Consider the following 25,818-nt stretch of genomic DNA (forward strand, 5'->3'; position numbering starts at 1 on the left):
TGTTTGAGTAAATGTGCATGGTTAATTCTACAACTGCTTGTTTGATTTTGTGATTGAGATTCACTTGTAGCATTTGGATGTCCAAGGAAGGTTTTAAATCTTTTTGAGGTATTTAAGAAATTATGTATGAAGTATCATGTCCTGTTGTATTCTTGTGAGGAAACAGTAACATAAGACACTCAAATAGTAAAGCTCATTCAGGGACAAAAGCAGGACACCCTGAGGAAGCCTGTGAAATGTTAGGTTTGTTTAGGCTGCCTTCCATGTTTCCTTGGAACACATTTTAAATCAACTTGAACACGTTTTTGTCTCTGTGTTTGCTCTCCCTTTTACATCTACATTCTCTAATCACAAAAGATAAGGCTTATTTAAATTGTTGAAAAGCAGCAGAGACATCTCCAACTGCAATGGATTCAGCCTGTTGCAGATCCTTGATGTATTTGTCCAGTGTCCTAGCCCAGTTTTATATTATGTATGTTTTATTGCACACGTGTAATGCTCTTGTCAATGAATGTCTGCTCCAGTAGCACTTTAGGAAAGCTAGAAAAAAAGCAGAGCAAAACGGAAAGAGGGGACAAAAGAGAGAAAGAAACATTCAGACAGAAAAAAGCTGATGGAGAGACACAGAGAGGAGGATAATAGACAGCACAGATAAAAGAGACAGAAGCTGCGTTGGGGGAAAAAAGAGAGAGACGGTATAAAGGGCACTGAAAAAGAGGAAGAGCCATAGTTAGCATGGAGCGAGTCCCGCAGAGACATTTTAGAGACATTTTAGATATGTCAGGGAGTGTGTATGTGTAATGATGAGCGGATAGGAGTGAAGCGCTTGATGGGGAGCTGTGCTCTGCATGCCTAATGACTGTTAGGAGGGCCCCTCTCTCCTCATCGCGCCACGAATTACGCTCTAACACAATTACTGCTGCTTTGCATATCTCAGACGGATTGGATGATTACCAACCAAATGTGATAATAGACCTGTATGTGAGAAAGATAGGGAATGTGCATGACGAGGGAGAGGAAAGGGTGTGTGTGTGTGTGTGGGTGTGTGTGTGTGATTGTTACCGTGTGTGTGTGTGTGTGATTGTTACCGTGTGTGTGTTATTGTGTGTGCGTCCAAGAGTTTTAGGAAAGCGTATTAGGTACAAGCAACTTAATTAATGAGGTGAATAAAGGGAGTCTGATATTTCTGATGTGTGCGTGTGTGATGCGAAGTATGTGTGCTCCAGTTTGGGAAGGTCATAGCAGATGTTTCCCATACTGATGAGAGTGTGGTTTGAATCAAAAGGGTTTAAAGGATAGGTCTGATGTTTTTCTTTTTTTTTTCTTGTCAACAAATGCCATGAAAAAAACCCAAACCAACCATGAATGAACTAGTTTCGTCTGCGTAGCCCTATGTAAACTTGATACAGTTTATTCCTTTGTGCCACAGCCATAATGGTTAAACAACTATTAAAGGACCTGCACACCCACACAGCTGCTTTCATTTACTCTGGCTGATGGGACCTTTAATCCTGGGAATTGCGTGATGTCACCAAAGCACAGTTAGATACTGTAGTCAATAGGTCTTTTTCACACATTTTAACTTGTGATAGAAGGAAAAGAACAGGTGTTACTAATAACAGTAATGATGGCTCTGTTCAAATGTCCCAGTAAAGGACTTTTCACACCGTCCATATTTTTCATACACGTTTTTTTAATCCATCTAATTAAAATCATTACGCATAGAAACCTTGCTGACTGAGTCCAATGCTTTTTATTATTCTATTCATTGCAAAATTCACAATACGCTAAGAGGATGGTTTTTGTGGTGCTCTAACTTGAAAGTAGAAAAAGAAAAAGGAAATATTGGGTCCAGGTTGTCAAGAACAAGGAGTTTCACCTGCTGATAAAGGAGCTGTCTGATCGCTGCTGTTGCTCTCTCTCATTTCCCCATTGCTTCTTTCCACTGGAGGTTCCTCCACAGGCTGTCCCCGCTCTCTGTCTGTGTGCCGTCGCTCTCCCTGCTGTCTGTGTGTGCTCATCTGACTGGTGCGAAAAAAACGCAACATTTTTTACCTGTTCTAAAAACTTTAATGACGGACAAAAGTTTCGGAGTCGGCGTGTAAACATTATTGGAAAAATGTGAGGTCGTTTTTATTGTCAAATGTGCGGCAAGTCTAGTGGCCTTAAGTTATAACGGTGTGACAGTGAGCCAGCATGCACAATACCAGGACCCTGAAACTGAAGCAGCTAAATCATGTTTTATTATTTACACCTGTGCCTTTTCTACTGTGACATGTCAATATGTCTTCCATGAAAAATGCGTAAAGTTACAAAAACCTGAACGACACAGTCTTGGTTTCCCCGACCCTTGCTGCTCATCGATAATGGTGTAACAAATCTAATAAGAGACGAGGGAGCCGTCAGTCAAGCATAGTCTGTACACACCCACATAGTCCTGAGACGAGGTCTAATCAGGCGACGTAAGTGAAAACGCGTGTGTGGGTGGAGTAAGGACGTGTAGTGAATTTAAAAGCACATCAATGAGCCACACGGTTGCACTGGGTGACATGTTCCTATATTACGCTGAACGTGGGCACTGTAGTTTATTTTGAGTCAGTTCCACATATATCATCCTGCTGCTCTGAATACTCACTAGAGCATTAAATGTTTTTTCATCCACATCTGAAAATAGTCTGCAAAAAAATACCGTATTTACTCCTGTTTGAGTCATGTTTGCTAGAAACTACAGTGCCCACCTGCTTCAGGAAATAACTTGTTTAAATTTTTAGGAATAAAACTCTGTTGGCGTCAGAATTGAGACTGACTGACACACTGTTGGTTTTGGTCTTTTCATGGGATTTGTTGGCTAAAATGTAGAGTAACACCAGTATTATCCTTTTAATGACAAAACTCTCCTTTCACAGGCTGAGATAGTGAAGAGATTGAACGGGATCTGCGCACAAGTCCTCCCCTACCTGTCTCAGGAGGTAAGCATACGCACGCACACACACTCACTGACACGAAGACGTCACTAACCCTCTGACCCTCAGCCCTATTCCTTACATCCTGGAATGAGATCACCCTCATTCCCGCCTCATTACCTCTCCACCTCCGTGACCCCTCGCTCAGCATCCCTCCCTCTTCTTCTCTCCTCTCCTCCCGTCATTCATCATCACTCGCTTCCCGTGTTCCTTTCCGCCTCACTTTTGCTTTATGCCTCCCTCCCCCACTCTCTTGTGCCATATTCAATCTGTCCTTCCAGATTTCTCTCCCCTCCCTTTTTGACCTCCTCCTCCTCTCCCCTCCTTCCCTTTATTCTTCCCTCCTCCTCCAACACTTCCTCCACCCCTCTCCTCATGTGCGTGTTTGTGTGTGTCAGTGTAATAAATGGCTGTGTGATTCAGATAAGCCATGCTCTTATCTGCCCACCAGGGCGTTGACCTCCACCCATTACAGCACACTAGTCAACCATCCATTCACCAGTGTCACACAAGGCTTCTGTGTGTGTGTGTGTGTGTGTGTGTGTGTGTGTGTGTGTGTGTGTGTGTGTGTGTGTGTGGAGTGTGAGACTGGGTGAATCGCTGAATGGCCGGAGGGGGGGATGCATCACTAGAGAGGGTTGTCAGGTCTCTGTTGGGACTATTGATATTGATCTAACCTCTCCACCTCTCCCCCCCCCAAACTCTCCTCCCCTTGTTTCTGTCTTGCTTTTATTGTCTCCCACTTTCCTTGCCTCGTCTTCACCCCCCACCCTCACAAACCATCTCCAGCACCAGCAGCAGGTCCTGGCGGCCATAGAGAGGGCCAAGCAGGTCACCCCCCCAGAGATGAACTCCATCATAAGGGTATGATGTTCCAGCCCCCAGCCCTGATTGAGGGTCTTGTCATGGCTAGGGTCTTGGGATGGCAATTATTGATCATTTTTACTAATTCTACTTTTCTTCACCTTTATTTACTGGCTTATTGTGTCTGAAATATTGAATGTCTGTGCTTTCAAATGAGTTGGACATAAATAAATTGACCCTGCTTTTTTGGCCACTAATGTTCTTAATACATTAAGTGACCAGAATGCAATTAGACAAGACCAATAAAACAGCATTATAATAAATACCAGATTTTTTAAATTGCGAGTCAGCTGTTGTTCATTTTAAATGACTTTAAAGGAAAAATTAAAATACCTAGTCTACCAATTAAATGTTTTCATCGTAGGACCAGTATGTAGGACTTAGTGGCATCTAGCGGTGTAATTGCAGATTGCCACTCCCTCGCTTCACCATCCCTTTCCAAATGCGAAGGAGAAACTACGGTGTGAAACGTGTGAAAAACACCACTATCTAGAGAAAGCATATGGTTTGTCCCTTCTGGGCTAAAGCAGACTCTATGGAAGGCGCAGTTTGGCGTTTGTAGATAAAAACGTCTCATTCTAAGGTAACAAAAACAAAACGGTTCCTGTATTCAGGTGATTATACACTAATGAAAACGTATCCATGAATATTATATTCAGTTTCTGCCAATCAATCCTCCTAAATGTTACACACTGGCCATTTTTTTAAAAACTGGTCAAAATCTAAGCAACAGAAGTATCCTGACTTTTAGTCTCTAGCATGGATCAAGCCTTTTCAAACTCCATGCCTTTAGTTTGTTATGCAGGCTTTATGTCATAAATTTGTAGTCTCTAAGCCTAAACTGAGATGACCCTGATGACATGACAATGACATCATCATGGTTATTTTCTCAGACTTTAGAAACCCACAGAGGGCACGATAAAACTGTCTTACACTGATTTTCATGTGTAAAATCTGTGTACTCCCTCTTTCAGTGTTATTGTTTTGTTTTTGTAATGAGTGCCAAAGTAGCACTCCAATCTACGGGATAAATGGGACGATACCCTCCACTACATGGGCACACTTTTGGTAATTAGAATAGTAAGATTAGCTAGCTAGCTAAAATACTGAATCAATATGGATGGGGCATTAGCCAGCTACCCGCAGTCCTTCATCTTTGTGGCTTTAATGTTAGCCAGCTTCACTTTATCATTATAAGCCTTGCACTAGCTAGCTTAGCTATTCCATCATTTTACCCGAGATTTAGTATTAGCTAGCCGAGCCACTCCATCATTTTACTCTGGGTCTTGTGTTAGCTAGCTTAGCCACTCCATCACTGTGATGCATGATTCAAAGAGGTGGCTTGCCTTTGTCTTTGTGTCTGCTGTTTTAGATACAAATGATACTGGTCTGAATTGGCCTGTTAATAGGAATGGACCTGATCTCCTCGGTACGGGGAGCCACACAGTTTGGTCCATTTTCTGATGCCTATTAATATCCTACTTTGATAGCCGCTAATATAATACTTTATACATCCTCTATACGTAGTGGATTTAGAGTATTTGAGCTCTGTGTCTGAATGTAACTCAGAGCTGTTGACTTTGTAGGATGTAGCCTGTGCAAACTGGGGCTGTTAGATACTGTTTATGAGAAGTCAGGATTGTCATAAAATCAACCCACTCATGTGTCATCATGTTGAGCGTGTGTACAACCAGGAGAGATGAACATGCACAGACTTGGCAGTAACAGTTTTTCTTCCTATACATTAAACTGTCTGTGTATCCCATGTTTTATACCTTTTTCTTTTTTTTTAAGACCATGTCTGTTCTCTGCAAGACCGTTTTTCCATTTTTGTACCGTGTTCTCCCCTCTTAATTGTTTTCTTGGGCTTCTATTGAAAATTGCATCTATTATAAATAAGTATGGGTGCTGCTTATTTTCTGCCTGCTACGCAGCATATATTTTAGCTATGAATTCTAGCCTTCCATCTTTCCTATTTTGCCTGAGCTATCAGCGCTGTGCCTCAGGGGTTACATATTAAACATCATTTGTGTTGTATAATAGGTCTGTGCATTGCAGATTTTTGCATTTCCCTCAGTGTTTTGAAGTGATTTGTGTGCTGGATCTATCCCACTGTGTCTAAGTTGTGTCTGGTTGTCTTCCATGCAGCAGCAGCTCCAGGCTCACCAGCTGTCTCAGCTCCAGGGTCTGGCCCTGCCCATGACCCCTCTGCCGCTGGGCCTGAGCCAGCCAACCCTCCCTGCCGTCACCACCTCCTCCGGTCTCTTCTCCCTCTCCTCCCTGCTGGCCTCCCAAGCCCAGCTGGCCAAGGAGGAGAAAGCATCACGTGACGGAGTTGACAGCCACCGCGAGGAGGACGGAGACAAGTCTGATTAGATGGTGTCCCCCATTCAGCTCTGTTTTTATCCAGAGACCTGAATACCCAAATCTGAGCCCCCCTTGGCCTACAGCCTCTCCCCTGGTCTCCCTCTCTCTGACCTTAGCAAACATGGGTTTCACTCCCATCCCTGCAGCTCCAGTTACAGACCCCTAACCGTGTCCTTATGTCCTGATCTCTTCATATTTTTCACACTTGGGTTGTTTCTTTACCTTCCCTTTCGTTGTCTTTTTTGTATCCGATTTAACTTCAGTTTTTTTGGGTTTATGTTTTTTATCAGGACAACTTTCTATTTCTGTTCCTTCCTGCCTCCCTGTCGCACTGCCTCTGAGTTCTTATTCCTGTTTAGTTTCTGTTTTTTTCCCTCCATGCCTCTTTCTCCCACTCTCCTCCACCTCTTGCCTCTGTTCTAAGCAGGTCCTTGTTATGTAGGACTGATCTGTGAGACTGAACGCACTGTACTGTAGGTGTTAAAACAGGCTAAATGTTAAACACAGGGATTCTTGGCAAGCTGTAAAACTTGTCAGACACAACACAGGATTCCTACAAACTTCATTTTCCTAAGACAGAGGTCTTACAGAGATCAGTAGTGTTGATATTTTTGGCAGTTGAGATTGCATGCATTGATTCCAAGCTAAAGGTTGAGTTTTGAATTGAAACGGTGGGTTGTTATGGCTCAGATAAAGTACTTAAATAGTGCCCTCATGCCCCGGATGAAGAGACAAACGCCGCTAAACCTGCACAGACGTCCCAACCAAAAACTGCTGCTTTCAGAGCAGAATCTTTGTAATGAGAAAGCCATCTCCAATCGACAAACTAGAGATGTTGTGTATAATCCTAAATTTATATGGATGAAGGAAAAGCACCTTCTTAGAGCAAATTTCATGCGGAGAGCTGTCAGAATAGATAACAAACCCACCTTAGTAAGTAATCCCCCCTACTTACGATCCTCGCCTGACCCTGTGAGGTACGTCAGATAAATCCACCCAGCACCTTAACTGAAAGGCAACATTTTCATCAGTAGTTAACTACAGAGAGATGCCACTTGACTCCTGCACCCTCCCACCACCTTTTTTTTCATCTTTAATGTGCACTAACATTAGAGCAGGCACTGAGGGGAGAGAGTGTGCATGTTGTGTGTTTGACAGCAGAGGGCAGTGTGTGTCTTTGAGGAATGCTCCTCACTGAGTTTAGACCTGAGCAAAACAAGGACAAGACAATGACAGAATACAGGCTGTGTCACAAAGGGAGAATGGCTTATTTATCCACTCTGTGTGTACAAACTTAATATACAGAGACTAGACTGGTGACATTAATCTCTGCATGCGGTCAGTCCCGGTCTCTGTCATGATCCAGTTCTTGAGAAATGGTCTTTGGTCTATTTTAAGGAACATCTCGGCGTGAAACTAAAACACAACTTGGACCCGTGCTTTTGATCCTGTTCTGTAAATTCAGATTTAAATACTGTACATGTTGATTCACTGTAAATATACAACTCTGTCACATATCACACTAACACGACATTATACAGAGGATTTAACACCTACATACAACACCGAGTGGGAGATCAACAAACCTATCAAAATCAAATCAGTGCAGATCACACAGATGAAGCACAAGCGTCCTCCACAGCTGCTCTGATGAAAAAAAAACACCTCCCCCTCATTCTCACACACACCTACTCAGCTGTTTTCAATTACCTTGTCCGATTGGGCCTCTAGTCAGGTGGCGATTAGGTAAAACTGTGTGATGTCATCAAACTCTGGCTGTGTTAAAAAAAATCTTAGGTGTCTCAAAAAAACGCTTAGGATATAATCGCAACATCCCCAGTTTGATTACAGCAGGAGACCTTTGTTGAAGGATAATGCCCCATTTAATTACTTGGGTTTAATTACCTAGTGATGAACTTATGTGAGGCGTCCGTGTTCATTTGGCTTTCAGGCATTTCTGTATTATTAAGGGGCCAAGTCAGATATAGCAGAGTCCCACGAAGAGGTCTAATCAGGCAGCAAGTGGAAAACACCTGTGTGGGTGGACTACGGGTGTGTAAGGGGCTTTAGTAGCAGCCAAAATGGCCCCATTAAATGTCTACAAGCCAAGATGAAATTAAAATTTTTAGGGTGTTTTGCAAACGCATACATTTCTAGCAGAGGTAGCCTCAGTGGTAATTGAACCCTGGACCTTGGCACTGTCGGCCCTCAAAGATTGTTTGATCGACTGTGAGTCGAACGGTGGCGGTTTGAGTGTTGATTTGAAGACAGCCTATGTATGAAGCTGTTTAATACCACACACATACACACACTTTTCCTAGCCTCCCCTCTCTGTCTTAATGGCTACACTGTGAGAATGAATTGATTATGAAGAGTTTCATTCTAAAATAATAATGTTAATTTGGAAAATCACTACTCCCTGGCATGAAGCACATTTTATTGTTAAATTCATTCATAAAGCAACAACTATAGAACCCGCAGAATAAAACCCTTCACGTGTCTAAAAGCTGAGATAACATACTGTTGGTGACGTTGGTGGGACTCCTTCAATGACGCCCATTGTTGTGTATGTATATGATACATAAACAAGGTGTCTATAAAGCGTTGTATAGGTTTGGTCGTCGACGATAAACCACAGAAATAAAATGCGTTGCTGTTCTTACTACAACTAAAGCTAACATGCTATTCTGCTTGTGAATTAAGCTCACAGCACATCGTCCTCCCATCTAGCCACATACTGTATGTATCTAGCTACATACTGTACTTGTCGTAGTGATACGCAGAGCGTGTAGACAAAGCAAGACACACACACATGCACACACACACACACACACACACACACACGCATCAATGCATGTCTGCGGGGGAACCGAGATTGATTTCTTTCTAGTGGAGACCATTTTTTTAAAAGAATGTTTGGTCCAAACTTTCTGTGATCAATGCACTTGTTTTTGTTCCTCTTCTTTGTTTTGAAATATTAATCGATATGAATTAGAACGAGAATTACAAAGCTGACGTTATAAACATACAAATGAAATTCTATGTATTTGTTAAAGTAGTTGGAGGTGCTCGCCTCTGTATACAGTTATACATAGAAAGCTTTATGTGTATATAGCTGCATCTTTTCTTGTCTGTCCTGGATGATTCTTGTGCTATTGTGTTACAAAACTGATGTGACACCAGGGGGGAAACTGCAGTACATTGACCTTTTGCCCTTTGACCCCTTTCTTCTTCTCTGACCCCCTCCTAATCCCCTTTAGTCCCATGCCACATCCTACCTTTCCAACTTTTTGCCCCCATAGCGTGAAGCATTGTAAGCGTTTTGAGCTTTGTAAAGGTCTTTTTTTAAATACTTATTTTGTGCATAATGTAAAACCTGAAAGTGTGTACTTTGGCAAAAAAAAAAAAAAAAAGTTTTGTGTCTGAAATCATAGCTTCATTGAAACAAAAAAAGAAACTATAAAAAAGTACAACAAACATTTACTATAAATAATATGAAATGTTCTGCAGTAAGGAAGGACTTCTGGTGCCTTACAAATAAAGTCAATCAAATCATAAGAAACTGTCCTGCTCTTTTGTAACTGTTTTTCAACGTCTCTGTGTAAATCTCTAAAACTACAGATTGTGTCCTGATTGGTGTGGATGGCTGTGTTCGAATAATGAACTAATCATGTTTGATTCCTGTAATAGGGTCGTTCTCTCTCTCCCCCCCGGTTTTAACTAAGACACTCTGGTTACGGCAGCACATCTGATGAACTTTATTCGTGATTCTCCAAGAAAAAAACCCATGCAACAACATAAAAAACATTCTTTATCAATACCTGCTTATCCTTTGTAGGAGCCGTTTTGACAAACATCTCAGCTTAATGGCAAGTAGGTTTTTGTAGCCTACTGAAAATGACTGAAAAGCAAAGGCTGTCTGGAGGGAAGGAAAACACTTAAAAGTACAAAAACAAACTCCTCACAAGGCCCATTTAGTGGAAACTCTGGGGCTTTCCGTTGCGTACAGTCTTCCTCGGCAGATAGATTTTTCTGAGCACTTTACTGACTCCATGTTGGTTTAAACTTAAAGGTCCACTGTGTAGGATTTAGTGGAATCTAGCAGTGTGATTGCAGCTCAGCAGTTCACTCACTTCACCCTCCTTTCCCAATCGCAAACTGCCCTATCTAGAGCCAGTGATTGGTTTGTCCATTCTGGGCTACTGTAGAAACAGAAACATGGCGGCCTCCACAGAAGGGGATCCATAGCATCTGTAGATATAAACTCATTCTGAAGTAACAAAAACACAACCATTCTTATTTTCAGGTACACTAATGAAAATATACCAATAAATATAATATTTAATTTTATCCAATAGATCCTCCTGAATCTCTTAATAATAATAATAATTATTATTATTATTATTATTATTATTATTATTATTATTATTATCTCTATAAATATTTGTAATTAAAGGGGGGAAAACATTAAAATCCCCCTTCTCAGCATGGTACTGAAGTGTTCTTTTGCCACTTTTCAGAAAGACTAATTTAAAAAAAGAAACCTGTGAGAAAACCCACTGAGTTACAAAAGCTACAGGACCAGAGGCTAACAGAAAGTCAACACCAAAACATCCCGGTACAATACATTCAGCAATATCTGGTCTGCATTAGTCAACTCTCAGTGATTTTTCTTGAATCTTATAAATAAACTTGTATGATGTTATGTGGCTTTGCAAGGCTGACATTCACCAGATCATACTCGGGTTCATGCTGACTTCAGGGTCTCCATTCTTTAGGACCCAATGTCAAGATATAAATGACAGTGTTCTCAGATTCTGCTTAATAAACAGAGAAATTCATTCATTTGCCGCCTTCTGAGAGTTCCTGTAGTTCACAGCAGATCCACCAGGAGGAAGTGTTGATTTACGTTTACCAGCTGAGGTGAAACCAGCAGGTAATTCCTCTGAGGTATTCTCACGTATGCCTCCAGTGTTTGTGAGTCAGATTTGACTGTTCTTTTGGCCGCGTTGATGAAGGTTTATCTATTCAGTGCCGCGTGTACCCAGAATTGATGTGACATTTCAGAGACGGTGGATCACAACCTGTTTGGTACCTGTGCATAATCCTCATTTAGATGCTCTGTCTATTAGAGTCCTGAGACATAACTTGGTTTGTTGCATTCACACCTCGTGCACACTGATGAACACACTGATTTCTATTTTTTTACTGTGTTTGAATGACAGCATTGCTTTTCTTCTTCACTTCTTCCTCTATCTCCTCACTTTCATTCCCTCCCCCCTCACTCACCCCACATGTGTCCATGCAGGCACATGAGTGTGTGTGTGCCTGACTGTGTGTTCAGAGATAAAAAAAAAAAAGAGAAAGAGGAAGGCTTGTGAAACCTCAGAGTTCCTGTGGTTGCAGCCCTCCTTCCCCTCTCTTCCTCCCTTCCCCTCTCTTCCTCTCTCCCTATAGACAGCTCTGGATCTGACACTTGAATGAATATGAAAGTGCCCTATTTTTTCTCTTTCTGTCTGAGGATTCACACACACTCCTCACAAGCAGCGACGCAGAGGCAGCAGAGGGGAGGTTTTCTCTCATCCGGTCTTTTTCTATAGAGCACATTAGAGCCTGTGGAAAAAAGATAAAGTGCCACAATCACACTCAAGTTGTTTAATTAGTGGCACCCTAAAGGATAACGCTGATGATATTATTTAATTTTCTTATTGTCAACAAATCCCATGAAAAGAACTAACCCGACAAAAAATGTATGCGACCAATATTTATTGCCTTATATTCTTCTGTGCCACATCAAAGAGCCATACTGTTACCCTGGGCGACATTTTCCTTCATTATGATAAACCTGGGCAATGTAGTTTATTTAAAGTCAGCCCCACTTACACCACCCTGCTGCTGTAAATCATTAGAGCACCAAATGAGTACCAATCTGAAAATAGTTCCCAGTGCACGATCGACTCCTGTTTGACTAACATTTGCTTTAGTTCCCAGCTGTCTCAGTAAATTACTGACTTATTTTCAAATGCAAGTGTGTTTGTGACTCATTTTGAAAGGTTTACATCCTCAGTAAGAATATATTTATATATGTATTTATTTATAGAGACAGAGTGACGCCTTTTTGGTTGCATGTGTCAACAATAACAATATTGTCAACGCAGTAATTATCTTATATTGGTCTTAACTGTGGTTGCATTTTATAGGTATTTATTCAATATTTTTTTGAGTGACAGTAATGTAATGTCCATGTTATTATGGATGAATAAATGTAACCATAAACTTTGAAACTTAATCATAAAATACAGTAAAACTAGCCCTGTCCTTATAAATCTGATGTGTCAAATGATTAAACTGATTACAGTGATGAATGATTTTTACTTTCCTATAATTTTTAGCTTTTTTGTGATACACTGCACATTTTCACCTCTGAAAATCCTTAAAATTAAACCATCCAAGAAGGAAAATCTCTCTTAAGTTGCTTGCACGTCCGCACTTAAGATATAACCTGTGACGAGGGGCCACAAGTGGACATTAATGAAGCGAAGCCTTCAGTCAGTCAACTTGAGTCAGCCTCTTATTCATCTCACTGCAACATATATATCCAATGCCCCCTTTTAAATAAACACCGAGGGTACTTGAGCTCTGCTCACTCTTTTCCCACCGTGCACTTTACACCACTCACCTGAAAGCTGTGCTGTCACATGCTGTCAACACTCCCAGCATCCATCCACCCACCTGTAGGCTCTGAGTATTATTGTCACTCCCCACTCCCTGCTGTGCTGCTTTCCTTTGTGGGGAGTGATAAGGTCAGAGTCAGAGAAGTTCTAATATTATATTGTATTATATTATGTTATATTATATTATATTATTTTATAAGCTTTTCAATGTGAGCCGGCTGATTGAACTTCATTTTAAAGAATCAAAGCCAACAACCCATCTGCACAGCCCTGAAAATACATAAATGCATGTGCTCTGAGTATATGTACACAGTCCTGATGGGGGGGGCTGCACTGGAAGACAAGGTTTTGTGTGCCAGTGTGATGATGATGATGATGATGATGAGTCTGAGCAAAAAGAGAGAGGGAGGGAGGGAGAGCGACAGAGAGTGAGAAGCGTCTTGATTAATCATGATTGACTCATTCAGAGCCCACTCGTCTTTTCCCCCTCGCTCCCTCGCTCCCTCTCTCCTTTATGGCTTGATTACGGAGACGTACTCTATCTCTCATTACCTCCTCTCCTCCATCCCTCACTCCTTTTCTCCATCTTTTCTCCCTCCCCCACCCCCACACACACTCCCCTTCCTAGCCCGGTTTATTCATCCGTCCCCGGGAAAGGAGGCTGTCAATCTCCGTCTGCCGCCTCTCCATCCTCTAACCCGCCGCACGTCCCTTCATCTATCCCTCCATCCATCCATCTATCTCTCCCATCCATCACTGTCACTCTTTTTTACTCTCTTTCTCTCTCTGCCTCACTCATTCCTGCCACTTTGAGAATCTTTTATATATAAATTTTCTCTCTTTCTCTTTTCAAAGACTTCCTCCATTTATCTTCGTCCCCCCTTTTTTCTCCTCCTCTGCATTCAGAGTGATCTGTCGTTCCCTGTGTGTCTGTCAGGCACACTCACAGAAATGGAAAAAAAGCATACACAAATTTTACTTCCCATTCTTGCTCTCTCTCTCTCTCTCTCTCTCTGTCTGTCTCCCTGTCTGTCTCTGTGTCTCTCTCCCTCCCTCTCGACCTCAGCTGGAGGAGCAGTCAGTGTTGACACAACCCGGTCTAATACAGATGCTTCCAGAGATGCACCATGGGAAACCGTCTCTTGGCCTGCTTTTCTAATCTTGTCTTCTCTCTGTGCAGTTCCCCATTACACACACACAGACACACACACAGTGTTTGTTTATGTGTTTGTGAGGCATATGTAAGTGTGTGTGTGCATGCATACGTTTATACATGTTGTGTGCACACGTGTGAAAACTTGCATACTGTATCTGAACGTGTGTGTGTGTGTGTGTGTGTGTGTGTGTGTGTGTGTGTGTGTGTGTGTGTGTGTGTGTGTGTGTGTGTGTGCAGCAGCTGGTTTTCTCCAGCAGCAGGAAACAGAAAGGGAGATGAGAACTATTCAAACTTTAATGGAGTCATATGAGATACAAACAACCTCTCTCTCTCTCTCTCTCTCTCTTCTTCACCCGCTCTGTCTGTCCCCTTCTCTCCTTCACTGACCTTCATCATCTCCCTCTTTCTCTCTCTCCCCCCATCCTGTGATATTTTCATCTTTTTTTTAAATTTTGCTCTAACCTTCTGTCTCTCCTCCTCTGTTCTCTCTCCTCCTCACTCATTTCTTATTCTCTTCATCATTTCAACCCCCTTTCTCTCCCTCCTCCTTTTTAGTTTTGTCTTTTCATCTCCCATCCTGTCTTCATGTTTGACTCATAACGGCTCTCGCCTTATCTCTATTACTCACCATCTATCTCTGTCGCCTGTTTCTGTCTCTGAATCTTTCTTGTTCTATTGCCTAATGACTGCTTTTTTCAACCAATGGCCTTATCGCTTTGCTTTCCTTTCTTTCCTTCTTGGACATTGCCTTAGAAAACTTTATCCCTTTTTGTTTATCAGTTACTGTTTAGGTGTCAAGGTGGTGAAGTGGTTAACACTGTCACCTCACAGCAAGTAGGGTCCAGCCTCCCGTGACCCAGCAAAAAGGATAAGCGGTCATAAATAAAGGATGGATGGATGTTCAGGAACCCTTGAACATGTGAGATGTATGATTATTTGTTTTCTTTCCAAGAGTAAGATGAGAAGATCGATACCACTCTCATCAAAAATGTATGCTAAGCTAGGCTAAATGTGTCCTTACTCCAGCTTCAAACTTAAAGGATTCTGGGAAATATGCTTAATTGTTTTTGGGGTTTTTTTTTGCAAGTGTTAGATTAAAAGATGAATACACTCTCATATGAAGCTACAGGCAGCAGATGTTTAGCTTAGCACAACAACTGGAAACAAGTGGAAACATCTAGCCTGGCTCTGTCTGAAGGTGACAAAATCTATTTACCAGCACCTCCTGATCACCTCCAAATCAACAGCTTATATCTCATTAAAAAGACATAAGAAAGACACATTGTGGTTTTACTGGGAGTCTTGTCATCACTGTGAGGTTTCCAGAAAACCAGCGGAGACAAACACGTTGCTTTTACACTTTTTTGAACAGATTAAACAAACAACATATAACATGTTCATTCATAAGTTGTAGAGGTGCTTGCAGGTGGATTTTGCTACCATTGGATGGAGCAAAGCTAGCTGCTGAACCCTGTTTTTGCCTTTAGGCTAAGCTACGCTAACCTGCTGGTGGTGGTCGCTTCATATTTACCGTACAGACATGAGAGTGCTGTCAATCAATCTTCTCATCTAACTGCAAGCAAGAAATCAAAACAATTTTTCTCATTAACAGACACAGTTATGTTTACATTTAGTGTTTCTCACCAAAATACAATACAACGCGTTCTGTCCTCATTGAACATTTACAAAGCCAATGTTTGAAACTTTACAACCATGTTACATCCATGTTTACCTGCAATAAATCCTGTTTTTATTGTTTTAATGTTTGATTGCACGTTGGCCATGGAGCTGGGCCGGAATGAGCACCATAGCCAGAGAAGGACAACGGAGCCGGGCTCAGCAGCCCCCCAGTGACCACGACCGGGAACCGAGCACAGCCCCCGACACCATCGGAAGCAAGGTGATTTACAGCATTTCTGACCAGGAGTAGACAAGGCATGTTCAGGCAGAGCTAGGGAAATCTTTAGTCGGGGGCGGTCCTAGTGTATGGCTCACATGTACTGACCCGCTCATCAAAACGTTCCTCTACAGCACAACTAGTGGTCGAAGACGCCACAAAGTATCTTTAATATAACATTGACATCAACCCTTTCATCTCATTCTCGGAGGCAAAGCAAATAAGCTTTTTTTTAGGTGTTGACCTACTCCTTTAACCCAACAGTTCTGTATAGAGAACATATGAGGATGTTCTGAAGTTGTTTTTCTTGGTTTTATAACGGCAAAACAAATTTCCCTTTTACTCCTATATCCTTTTTTATCCTATTTTCTTTCTTATTTTTTTCCACACCCTCCCCCCTCCTCCCTCCATAGTCTCTCCCTCTCTCCCGCTCTCTATAGTCTCTCCACCCCCACTGGTAATGTTGTTCAGTGTAGAGCCCTCCCCTGTGTGGTTAGTGGGCTGTTACCCAGCTGCCTCTGATACTTCCTGCCTGTCACTTCCAATCCTGGTGACAGTGTGCCTAAAACACACACACACACACACACACACACACACACACACTTCCCTTGTCTTATTCTGACACACCATCGTTTAGGAACATTATGCAGTCGCCTGTCCAAAAGATATGCATAAACACGCACGCTAATGTTTTTCACACACATACTTGCAAAAACCATTTGTGTATTAAGATACATGAACATGCAGAGACACACATTCAGCTGCAGATGCACACGTGCGGGGAGACACACGCACACTCACAGAGGCAACACTTCAACACACGCTGGCAGTCATACATGTGTATATATGAGGATATGAACATACAAGCACATATGCCTGCACAAATACACACACACACATTACAGACACAGCAGTGGAGTAGACTCCCCATTGCTGAAAGCCAAATTCATTTAGCAAGTGCTCTCACTGTCTGTCTCTCTCTCTCTCTCTGTCTCTCTCTCTCTCTCTCTCTCTCTCTCTCTCTCTCTCTCGCTTTCTCCAGCTCTATTTGCAGCCTGCCACACTACTCCTCCTCCTCCTCTTCGTCTCCTGGCTGCCAGTGGAGAAGTCTTCTTTTTCTCTTCTTCTATGTTCTGTTTTTCTCATCTTTTCTCTCTTGTCTCTTGTCTTTTTTTTTGTCTCTTTTCTGTCTCTATATTTCTCAGTTTTGTATATAAAAAGTGTGAAGGTTTATTCTTGACCTAGGAAATTGTAGTTTCTGTATGTACTTTGAAATGCATTGCAATGCTCTTTGATCAACTTGTGTTATTTTTGAATATGCTTTATAAATAATGTGGTTTGACTTGTTTCTGCCTCACTACATTCTGCTACCACAAATACAACCACAGGTATATATGATGTGTTTAATATCAACCGATAATTGCTTTCTTTTTAAATATCCTTTTATTCTTTGAAGTAGCCTATTAATGTCTCGCTGGTACAAATATTGCTGTTGGCGATCTGTAAAAGAAATACCCTTTCTGGTCCCCTTTGTTGCTGCTGCTGTAATGGTATATTTTTCTTAACACTCCTCCTTTACATATTTCTCTTATTTGACAGCAAATTTCTTTTCAGCTGCCTAAAATGTCAAAATTAAACCTGAGACTTTGATGCCAGTTGAGTTTAATCAATGAGAAAGGTCAAAGCTCATCAGCTGATGCCAATATTTAACAATCATACAGAGAGAATACATCATAGAAGAGGTGGATATTATAATTCCCCCCCCCCATCCCACATACAGTAGCCTTAAAATACCAGAACATAATGTAGCCGCACACATAATGGTTTCAACCAGAACAAGTTAGCAGGAACCTTCTCGCCTGTTCTCTGGGTGTTATTCTGTGAAACACACAAAGTGCTAACTGAGTACACCAAAAAGTTCCGCCCAAAATAACTCCTGAAATCATTTGAAAGTCACAGTGACTTAGAATGACTATCCGGTGATAGTTACAGTCATAGGGGGCTTTGCTTTAAAGTTGAATGGAAAATGACCAATGCCACTTACATTTACTACATATAAAAGTGCTATTTGTACCTCATCGCTCTTCAAACACTATTAGGAGAAAGATTTATTTTCTTGGGGCACTGTGAGTCTGAGAGGACTCTGGTCTGTGGTCAGGTTGCCAGCACCGAACTGAAGATTATAAACCAGAAACCGTCATCAGGGCTCTTTGGAACGACCTGCTTGGGGAGCTCGGGACGGATAAATTGGTCTGTTTTAAATCACTTCTGAAACTCTCATTTAAGGATTTATTTTTAACATCTTCCTTTTATGTCTTACCTTTATGGCTTTTCTGCATTGCTTCTATATTTGCTTTCTTTTCTTCTATTGTGAGTTTTGCTTTTAATCCTCAAAAAGTGCTTTCAATCTACAACCCCTGTTAAAACTGACTTGGTTAATTTGTTTGCTTGTTTCCGGCACTGGCAATGGCACCAAACCGCCAATATCAAGCTGAAAACTTTAGAGAAGAGAGTTATATGGAAGAATATGATTGGATAAGAAAGAAAAATCTGTGAAAGATTGCAGCTGAAATACAGATCGTAAAACTAAAATGAGCCAGCATTCGCACTGACAGGTCTACAGATTGTACTGAAGTGTTGTTGCCATGTATGATATGTGCTGACAGTTCATGGGTTCATGGCCGGGCCTGTCCCGTCTATCACTCCAGCGTCGCACCACGGGCATACCTACCCATCCCATGTGTCCCGGCTCTGTCTGGACGGCCCTGTAGTTTCTGGAAAGCACTTTCATCCTGATCCTCATCACTAATTCATCCGCTTACGACCTCCATCCATCAGCGCTAGCTCAAGTATGAAAACACCTCAGGCTAACTCACTACAATAGTGGCCTGGCTTCCTCCTTACCCCATGAAACCCACTCTCCTTCTTTTCTTTTCCTCTGATAGAACTGAAAAATAACACATATCCCTATCTCACCTTTTTTCTTCCTTGTCTCTTCATCATCTGTCTCTCTGTTTCTCTCCTTTTTTGTTTTTGCCTCTTTATACTTTGGCCGCTTTCTTTTTCTCCTCTCTCTGCTTTTCTTTTTATCCAAGCTCACCACCTAAAAGCAAGCATTACAGTGAGTGCCAATGACAAGATAATGGTCTGTTTGTAGTTACTCTCCTAAACACAGTAATGCTAATGTTAGATCCTCTCAGCTCCTCTGTGAGCTTCACAAATATATTCCTGCCAACATGTACTTCAGAATTCTAATTTTGTTGGTTTTCTATTTTGTCCTTTTGTTGTTCATATTAAAAATTTATACAACTGTTCTGCAGCACTGTTGCTCAGGGATCAAGGTTACAGACAGATGCTCATGCAGTGGAAGGCATTTAGTCATGTTTGGATTTTGAGACTTTTTCACATCAAGAGAATTATTTTTCAATGTTTTTGTGAAAGAGTCTTTTTTTTTTTTGCCAACTCTGATCTGTGGGAAGCATTCAGAGTCTTTTATATGACTTCATAAATACATGGCTGTCAGGCAGTTTGCTCAATTGCTGGAATGCTGATTCTTCTGTGATACAAGTGTTTTCCCACTGTCATCTGTGATATGCTACCCAGTGTTAGCTTGCCAGCCCACATCCCAACAGTCAGAAATCCATTTGATTCTGTCCACGCTGGTTTTTATGCGCATTAGAGGCACAGCTCTCAAGGGATGTCATTGTCTGTCTTTTGGTTGATCGGTTGACCTTGAAATACACACATTCTATAACTTTGGTGATCCCATGACTTTTCATTGAGCGCCATCATCGTGTCTTTCTGTTAAAGTAAAATGTGTTTCTGGGGTGACATTTTGATATTCTAAAATAAAGGAATATCTACACCCAGAAAAATTTTATATAAATTTTTTTTAATATTACTGTTTTTAATTGATAAGACTTTAGCCCAATTAAAGTATGAGTATTGTATTTAAAGGTTTCACACTCGTCACTGTTAAGGGTCCAGTGTGTAGGATTTAGTGGCATCTGGTGGTATAGTTGCTTCACTCTCTCCTCTCAAGCACTAAGAAGAAACTACAGAGGCCGGAAAACGCACAAAAAGACGCAAAAGGCCCTATCTACAACCAGTGTTTGGTGTGTCTGTTCTGGGCTACTGTAAAACTGTGGCGGTCCAACGTGGCAGCCTCCACAGAAGGTGACCTGTGGCATTTGTAGATATAAACGGCTCATTCTAAGGTAACGATTCCTAGCACAGGATTCCTATATTAAGGTGATTATTCCTAGATGTTACACACTGGACCTTTAAAAACACTCACTCAGCCTTCCCTACTGTTACAGCCATGTCTGAACTAATCATAGAGCAGAAATGGTGTTTGTTAAAAAACAGAAATATTCAACAACCACAATTAATTCTTTTTTGAAAACGCCATCTAACACATTGAGTGAACTGAAAGACTTGAGTAAGGTTATGTTCTAAGGCTGGATGTTTAGTCGTTTGCATTATTACAAATGTTAAATTTCAAATGAGGTTTCCTTATGTATCAACCAGAAGTTGTAGGTTCACCTATATACAGGCAAGAATGATAAAGCCAGCAGTAAGACAGAGATGCTAAAAGGGTAGGTACAAAACCCTGCAGCACATATTTTTAAAATCCATCATAAACCAAATACCACCACTTATTTAGTATTTTGGTCAGCCTTTTGTAGCTTGTAAGAACCATCTAACCATTCTAAAATGAACAAACTGGTATGTAGCTAGCTGTCTCTGGTTACCTGTGCAATATGACAATAAGGATTGCATGTAGGTGGCTATTAAAATAAATCGTTTCTCCGCGGTGAATCCTCTGTCAGTTGAATTACTCAGTTGTCAGTTGTAAATATAGCAGGCTTCACGCAGACGGATGACGATGGAAAGCTACATTTTTTGAAACTACTTAAATTGGGCTCTTGGTCTGTGTAAATGTCTACGTCCTTCGTCTTTGCGTTTCTGCTTGTCTTTCCTCCTTTTTGCTTCCCTAGACAGCTTGTTCATACCTTCTTAACAGCACTTCATCCCTCTTGCCAACTCTCCTCCTCTTGTCCTTCCTCCCTGACTTTCTCCTTTCCTACCTTCCCTTTTCACTCTTCTTCCATCGCCCCCGCCATCCCACCAGTCCTCCCCCACACTCCATCGTGCAATCTCTTCCTTCCTTCCTTTCCCTCCCTCCCTCCTTGCAGACAGCCATATGCAGCGCTGTAAATGGCATGGTGCTGTGTGGTTGTGATGTGGTCTGACTGTGGTCTATTTGCACTGCCACTGCGGTTCATTTTGCTTACCAGCCTGCTGCTTCACCCTGTGTGGACCCGGCTGGCTGCCTGGCTGGCCGGCCGGATGGTTGACTGACTGCTGCGTAATTGAGGCGGTAGCACAAATGCTTGCACACACAAACACACACATATATACACACACTACCACTACCACAAGCCTGTCATAAACTATCCTTGTGTGTCACTGGAAACACAGGCCAGCCATCAGTGTCCCGTTGCTGCTCTGTTCCCAGCTTAATGCTCCCTGTTGTCTAAATACTCTGACAATACCACCAAACACCATTTATCATCCGATAATTGCAACCTGCTGAAAGCTGGTCAGTGATAAAGCTGAGAATGATTAACGTGATGACTCATGGTACTTTATGTGTTAGTCCGGCTGATGGGGATTATGATATATTTGTGAGAGGCTGCGTGTAGCTTAGACAGGTAGAGCTGCATACGGTGGAGCTGTTAATGAACAAAAGGAGAGCGGGTGAACAAAGGAACGAAGCAGTTATATCCAGAAAGAAAGAAAGTGAGTGTAAGAGGTGGGGGAAAAGTGCAGGAATAAAGTAATGTTTTGTGCTTAATTGTGTGTTTACATGTGTGTTTCACCGTCTGCAAGGAGGCAAGAGAGAGAAACCGAGTCAGACAGAGAGCAGACAGAGAGAGAGAGAGGAAGCAGGAGGAGGGGTGCTGCCAGAGGGTGAATGTTGGAACATAGAGCATGCTGTGTTGATTTGATTAAATTCAGTTCTGTTCTATTTGCAGTAGGCCTAGTTACTCAGCTATATTTGTACAGCGCTGTCTGCTGAGTTTTAACAACACCGACACAGATCTCTGAGAGAACGGGAGGCCTGGGATTAGGCTCTGAAAAGCACTTTTAAAAAGGATACACCAAGTTTTTGGGGAGATTAGCCCTGTTTGTCAGTTTTATGGTTTATCCATTGCCACTGATACCAAATGAATCCACGTGTCCCTGGTTTGCTCCTGTGCTCGGCGCTCACACTTATATGTAAGGAGAAGAAGATAAGTAAAATTATCACAAATTGGAAAAATATGCAGAAGTTGAAGCGGCGCTAAAAATAAGTGTCCAGTGATAGACCAGTGAAATTAGTTGAGGTGGGCAAATTATAGCAAGAAGAGGGTTAATATGTTGTCCCCTGTTATATTTTCCGTACGATACGAAATAAGTGTCGAGAACTTTCCTTGGTGAGATCATAGAGCAGCAAGATAAACATTCTTATTAGGGATGCTCGATATTGGCTTTCTGCCGATATCTGATATTCCGATATTGTCCAACTCTCAGTTTCCGATACCGATATCACCCGATACCGATATATGCAGGCTTTTTACACCAAAACTGTTAGGTAACAACATAACATATCTCCTATTGTGGAATTAACACATTATGCCTGATTTTTTTGTGATGCCCCACTGGTAGGGTGGCCATTTCCTTCACATCAAAAAGGAGGACACTTTGCATACACGGGGACACGTAAGCAGATATTTGTTTGGTATGATCTGGTTTAAAATTTTAATGTTTTTCCACCAGATTACATAAAGGTGCATACACATACCACATAGCTAATAATAAATATACAAGATACAGCTCATGACAACGTGCCCTTCCAATTCAGATTACATAGGTCTAATAAACATCATATATCGGAGGGCTGATGTTATCGGACATCCCTAATTCTTATATAATAATAATAAATATATGAAATACTTTTTTATTGACAGCTCAAGATAGACAGGAAAGGGGAAGAGAGAGGGGATGACACGCGGCAAACAGCCACAGGTCCAGCTCCAACCATCGGCCACAGCAACAAGGACTCAGCCTCGCCCCAATAACCACTTTTTTTGAGGCCTAAAGTGGCCCTAACAGTGTCTGAAATCTTCTCTGCAACCCTTCTGATGCTTTCTGATGCAGAATTTGGGGGTTGCCAATTTGTCACACTTGCTGAAAAGTTATTGGACAGGTGCAGGGAGGTAAGAGACTACCATGAATGTTTTAGAGAACAACAGTCTGTGTGCAACCTTATCCCCATTTTCCTGAACCCCATAGAGATCAGAAAGGCAGTGTGATGCAGCCATGAAGAGGCTATTACAGCAGGCTTTTCACTGTGGCCATTTTGCTTTATAGACTAGGTTTGGTGACACATTGTACTAACTAGTTTATCTGAGACGCACTGAACCCTTTAGACAATCTAACAAGCACCTCATTTGAAGCTAAACTAACGGCCCCAAACAAAGATGCAGAACAAGAGTCTGAGAAAAGCAGAATCTGGGACAAATTAGCTGTTAATGATGAGTGTTCGTAGTACAGTTAGCAGCCAGTCCTTGAGTACAACAAGCAATGTTTTATCAGATGCAGGCAGAGAGAACAGCAAAGCAGCAGTGTGGTTGCTTGTGGCTTGAATGCACAATGTTGCCAGTGAAATCATTGAATCCTTAATAGGACCAAATGCTTCTTGGTAGAGAGTTCAATAAGCAAATATTTCCTGAAAACAAATCCAATTCCAAGCGTAACAAGTAAGAGATTTGAAAAATATTGCTTTCTAACATAATTCAGTTGAGGGAAACCAATTTAATTCAGCGGGATCTGAAGTTCCTCTGAATGTGTTTACGTTTTTCGATGGATAGATGGATGGAGCTCGGTGAGTCAGTGTGTCGATGGTGAGTGTATAGTGCTCTGAGTCAATGTCTGGTGACAGCTTGGGAACAGTCAGCCAGCCAGCTCCAGTCCCAGGGGACGCTCAGACTAGGTCACACACACACACACACACACACACACACACACACACACACACTCAGAGCCCAGACTGGCTTGATGCTCGCTCAATGTCACTTTGACATTTACTCTCCCAGGGAACACTGCTGTCACTGAGGACGATGTGTCATAAAATGGAGGCAAATCTTTACAAGTTTACTCTGTAGTGTACACATACACAATAATACAAGTATATACACTCTGTATTGTAATGTTTCATTTGTGGATTGAATTTAGTGATTTCCACTCTGTTTGAAAGTAAAACCCAAAGTTTACATCTCTTTTAAGATCTGTTAATAGTTTCCTGTTTCAAAGTGATGGATGTGGAACACGTTGCACAATTGTTTTAGCTAGAAACTCTTTCTGTCACATGCACACACACACATACAAAAACTCATATATGTTTACATTAACAAAAACATTATTATTATTTCTACTACAGACACACCTGTACATATACCTTTCCCACATCATTTTTATAATGCAGACACACCAAAAATCTCTCTCTCTCTCTCTCTCTCTCTCTCTCTTTCTCCCTGTGTAACACACACACACACACACACACACACACACACACACACACACACACACACACACACTCCCTGGCTCACTATGTTGTCCCAGCTTCCTGCCAGATGGTGTCATTTGGCCAGACAAGGTTGCTCTGCTCCACTTGCCTGCAGAAATGTCTATCCTAACAAGTTATTAAAAGGGTCACTTCACATAAATTATTAAAATTGTTTACTCTTCAAAGCTATGGAAAACTTAACAGGTCTTTCCACAAACAAATTCCCAGTTACTCTGATGAATAATCCACAAACCTCACTAACCCTAACCCTCAACTGTTAACTGAAAATTCTGTGTTTCCTAACAACTCCTGCACTCCCCTTCACCTCCAAATACCTCCTTCTCCTCTATGTTCATGTTCCTTTCAGTTCATATCTGTTAGCTCCCAATGATGCCATTTGCTCCATTCATTTTATCCTGTCACAGATACGGTTGCCACGGAGAACAGGAATGTTGGAGGGGTGAGGGGGGTGTAAGGAAAGTAGGTTAATGTTTAAGGAGGTAAGTTGTGTGAGTTTGATGGCTGGTTTGCATGCTGTGTATCTGCCTCTCAGATGGTACTGATACTAAGGTCACTCTGTTGGCGGGTTAAACTGTGTGTGAGGGTATGCAAGTGTGTGTGTGTGTGTGTGTGTGTGTGTGTGTGTGTGTGTGTGTGTGTGTGTGTGTTTGGTTTCAGTTCAGGACAGGGTTAATAATGTGGGTTGAGGTGGAAATCCCAGGTGGAACGCTTTTAGTTTCTGAACTTAATTGCCGTGACATGGCCCAGGCATTGTGCCAAGTGTGTGTGTGTGTGTGTGTGTGTGTGTGTGTGTGTGTGTGTGTGTGTGTGTGTGTGTGTGTAATGATGTGTGCACCTGTTTTGATGTGTGTGCACATTTGCCTGCAGTGACAAACATATGTGTGCATGTCCGTATGTGCACACGTGTGTTTGCGCATGCTTTTGCTTCCATATATATATATATATATAGTATATATAAGTGCATTTATTTGTGTGTGTGCAAGTATAGTCATATACACGTGCACAAGAGTGTATATGTGTAGATCATCTATGTGTGCATCTGTGTGTGCAGACATGCATGACAGGATATATGAAGGCAGTAGGCGCCACAAGTAATAACAATATCTGATGTCTTTATCTCTGCCTGCATTCAGTTCAAAGCCGGGCCGAAGAGCCGGAGAGTATCAACATTTTAGCATGCAAAGCAAATGTAAAGGGAAGTTGATAAAGTCTACAACAGTTTCAGAACTCGTTAAAGGCTGAAACATGCTTGTCTAGTGCAC

At 41.7% G+C, this 25,818-nt stretch overlaps 1 protein-coding gene across 4 annotated transcripts in view; it reads left to right on the top strand.

Moving 5' to 3' along the window:
* Positions 1–9,756, top strand: part of tle5 (TLE family member 5, transcriptional modulator) — a 39,927-nt gene extending 30,171 nt beyond the window's left edge. Inside the window, exons 5-7 of one of the 4 annotated variants that reach the window (XM_051377300.1) lie at positions 2,907–2,969; positions 3,753–3,827; positions 5,979–9,756. In XM_051377300.1, the coding sequence (XP_051233260.1) occupies positions 2,907–2,969; positions 3,753–3,827; positions 5,979–6,203 (363 nt within the window). In that variant the 3' untranslated portion in view covers positions 6,204–9,756. Of the gene's footprint in view, positions 1–2,906; positions 2,970–3,752; positions 3,828–5,975 lie in introns of all 4 variants that reach the window. The other 3 variants (XM_051377299.1, XM_051377302.1, XM_051377301.1) reach the window with 3 other exon arrangements.
* Positions 9,757–25,818: the final 16,062 nt, after the last annotated feature.

Source organism: Dicentrarchus labrax, unplaced genomic scaffold (genome assembly GCF_905237075.1).
Source record: "Dicentrarchus labrax unplaced genomic scaffold, dlabrax2021, whole genome shotgun sequence".
NCBI lineage: Eukaryota > Metazoa > Chordata > Actinopteri > Moronidae > Dicentrarchus > Dicentrarchus labrax.